Source organism: Opisthorchis viverrini (assembly GCF_000715545.1).
Source record: "Opisthorchis viverrini unplaced genomic scaffold opera_v5_2, whole genome shotgun sequence".
In the NCBI taxonomy this organism is placed as follows: Eukaryota; Metazoa; Platyhelminthes; class Trematoda; order Opisthorchiida; family Opisthorchiidae; genus Opisthorchis; species Opisthorchis viverrini.
The window spans coordinates 795,784-798,494 of record NW_008751658.1 but is presented as its reverse complement, the minus strand read 5'-3'; the positions used below and the strand labels follow the sequence as shown (position 1 = coordinate 798,494).

At 44.7% G+C, this 2,711-nt stretch overlaps 1 protein-coding gene across 1 annotated transcript; it reads right to left on the bottom strand.

Annotated features, from left to right (window-relative positions):
- T265_00189 (hypothetical protein) lies at positions 1–2,119 on the bottom strand (the record flags this gene model as incomplete). Its single annotated transcript, XM_009163897.1, has 2 exons — positions 1–580; positions 2,112–2,119. 2 exons carry the CDS (start codon positions 2,117–2,119, stop codon positions 1–3), a joined length of 588 nt encoding a protein of 195 aa, XP_009162161.1.
- Positions 2,120–2,711: the final 592 nt, after the last annotated feature.

Below are 2,711 nucleotides of genomic sequence, written 5' to 3'. Positions count from 1 at the left end.
CTAGGTTCTTGTTGACGCATCGCCACTTTGTTGGGTATCACTACTCTGTTCACCAGAGCTTCCTGGGGAATTCGCAGGCGTCGGGCCATCCCTAAACGTGGACTTTCTTCTACCACGTCTGATAAACCGATAAGATCCATGAACTCCACGTTTGTGTCTGAGCCAGGAAAAGGTTGGCCCGTTCCCGTTCGAAATGATGTTTTGCCGTGAATCGACCGTTTCAGGTTCAGAGGTCGTCACTGTTTCACAACCACTGGAGACTGGCGAAGGAGCTATTTGACGGCAATTTTTACCGCCACGGCCACCACAACAAGGGGAACATGAACAACGAGTAGCCTCGTATACTGAGTTGACATCGTCCAGCTTGGATAGGGCCTCAGGCAGTTCCACATAGATCAAGTACTCCAATCGAATGAGATACTCCTCAAACGACTCGCAATCGTTGTGTCCTGCACCGTGAATGAACAGTGGTTCGAGAACGTTGGGGATCTTCTCCTGTAACCGGACAGCATGGAGAGGATGGATTACACGGTCCTCCAGACCATGAATAATAAGGGTTGGCGAAAGAATCCGAGGAGCCCTGAGAATGCTAAACGAGAGGGGGAAATAGTGAAAAGGATAGATCATACAGTATATACTTTAGTTATCATTTGGAAAGGGGAGTAAGTCCAAGTGTCACCCGCATATGTTAAAAAGCGTTGCGGCCATTGAGAGAGTGAGAGAAGCAGTAGATGAAAAATGAAACCCAGAAGGATTAGATGCGGTAGGTTCGAACAAATTGCCACAGTTGAGCATTGAGTTCAGATCGAGCCGCGCAAGAACTAAAAGAATGACGAATGAACACTGATTCGCCCACATGAACCGCCATCCCGTAAGATGAAACTGAGATTTGCGAATTTGAGATTGGTAGCCACTTGGTAGCGAGGACACCAGGTCACAACTTGTACACGTATTCGGGCAGGCCACCGTTTTTTTGTACGAAAAACGCCGGTGGGACAAGACCACCATGACAAAAAGCAAACTTTGAAGACCCAAGAGTACAGCATAGATCGCTATAGGGGTGTTTTGTTTGATAACCCTGCTTTCCGTCGCCAGCGAAAACCTTCGTTGCAAGGAAAGGAATGAACAAGAGTAGATCTCTTTATATGGGCGGTGCGTTAGCACAAGGCACTGCTCCAGGAATGGGTTATCTCTGAGAGGACAAAAAAAAGCGAAACGCATAGGTGCAGACCGGTAAGCAACCACGTGGAGATGCGCATCCGAGTCACGGTAACACGAATTTTACACACATCGAAGGTAAGGTCACACACAAAATTGATTTGGAAAATTTGAATATGGGCCCAAGTATACACAGGTAAAAAGAGACAGAGTCCTTGAGCCAGATTTTAACTTGTAGACATTTTCGGCTACTGGGTGTGTTTTAGCTAATGAATCACTGCGAATGCTGTCCCAAATGGCACACGGGCATTGGATTCTCACATTGTTTCGCTAAGTTAGAGATTCATTGACGGAGACTTGGTTATTTTGTCCCCCAACAGGCGACCCCCGAATAATACTACACCCAGAAGAGAATAATAATCTTAGCGGTCGTAAAATGTTTTGACAGGATGCCTTCAGAAACTCAGGAATCTCTCAAAAACACGACAAATACAGCACAATATACTATTGCTTTTGGCTACTGACCTGTATAATCATCTACATGAGGTGCAGTTCAGTAGATTGCAACGTTCCTTTTAAATTGTCTGAGCAAAACTGCAATGAATCAGTAAAGAAGGTTGGACACGCTCCCGTGCGACAGCCATCTGACCGGTATAAAGCCACCTGAGGAAAGTAGTCAACTCGCCTAATCACCAATGCCTGTTACGCTGCAATCCACGGACAAGAGAGGCTTGCTCGATTTCACGGGCTATCACGGCAGGGGAAGGCAGGTAACTGAACAGGTAGACATCACCTCTTTACCTAAACGGCTTTCGTAACGTGAACCCCCACGGTCGGATGTACTTTTTACTTACGAAAATGTACTACAAACGAACTCAAGCTTTCCAGAAAAGTGCGTGCGTCAAGTTAACTACCATTTTTTAATCAAAACTTCACCGGTTAGGGAAACGTACCCTAGCATAGTATGCTATGCTCAACCGACAATCAACAAGTGTCACATATTTAATAAACAGACAAAAATCCGGTTTTATGAATAGGTGACTTGAATAGATGAGAAAATTTTCAAACGGTCTTCGCTTAAAAATTTCGTTTGAAATTCGAGAGCACCACCAGTATACGTACCACAGACAAGATACGTTGAATGCTGATCACGAAATTGGTGTGCTCTGAATGGTAGCAAATCTAAAGCCAGCTTGTAAGGACGCATTTCCGTATCAGCACCGTATCACCTGTGGCTATTTTGACCAGGTTTCAATGAATGCATGTTGAGAAACTAAAGTGTGATTCATGCTCTCACACGATCGAACGACTACTGATCGTACCTTTTGTAGGTGTTGACATTAGTTCCACCCTCATATGAAGTCTACCAGTGAGATGCTCCTGGCGTATCGATCCAACTGGTCTGTCCGTTCAATACTGATCTACTCTTTGTCTTACTTAAGTGATCTTTACTCACATGACAGCACTAATTTGCTGTTAGTTAGTACTCATCATTTTTCATTTAGCCGAAACGATATCTTCGTTGAAAAGTAATCAGCTAACGCGAATTTCTT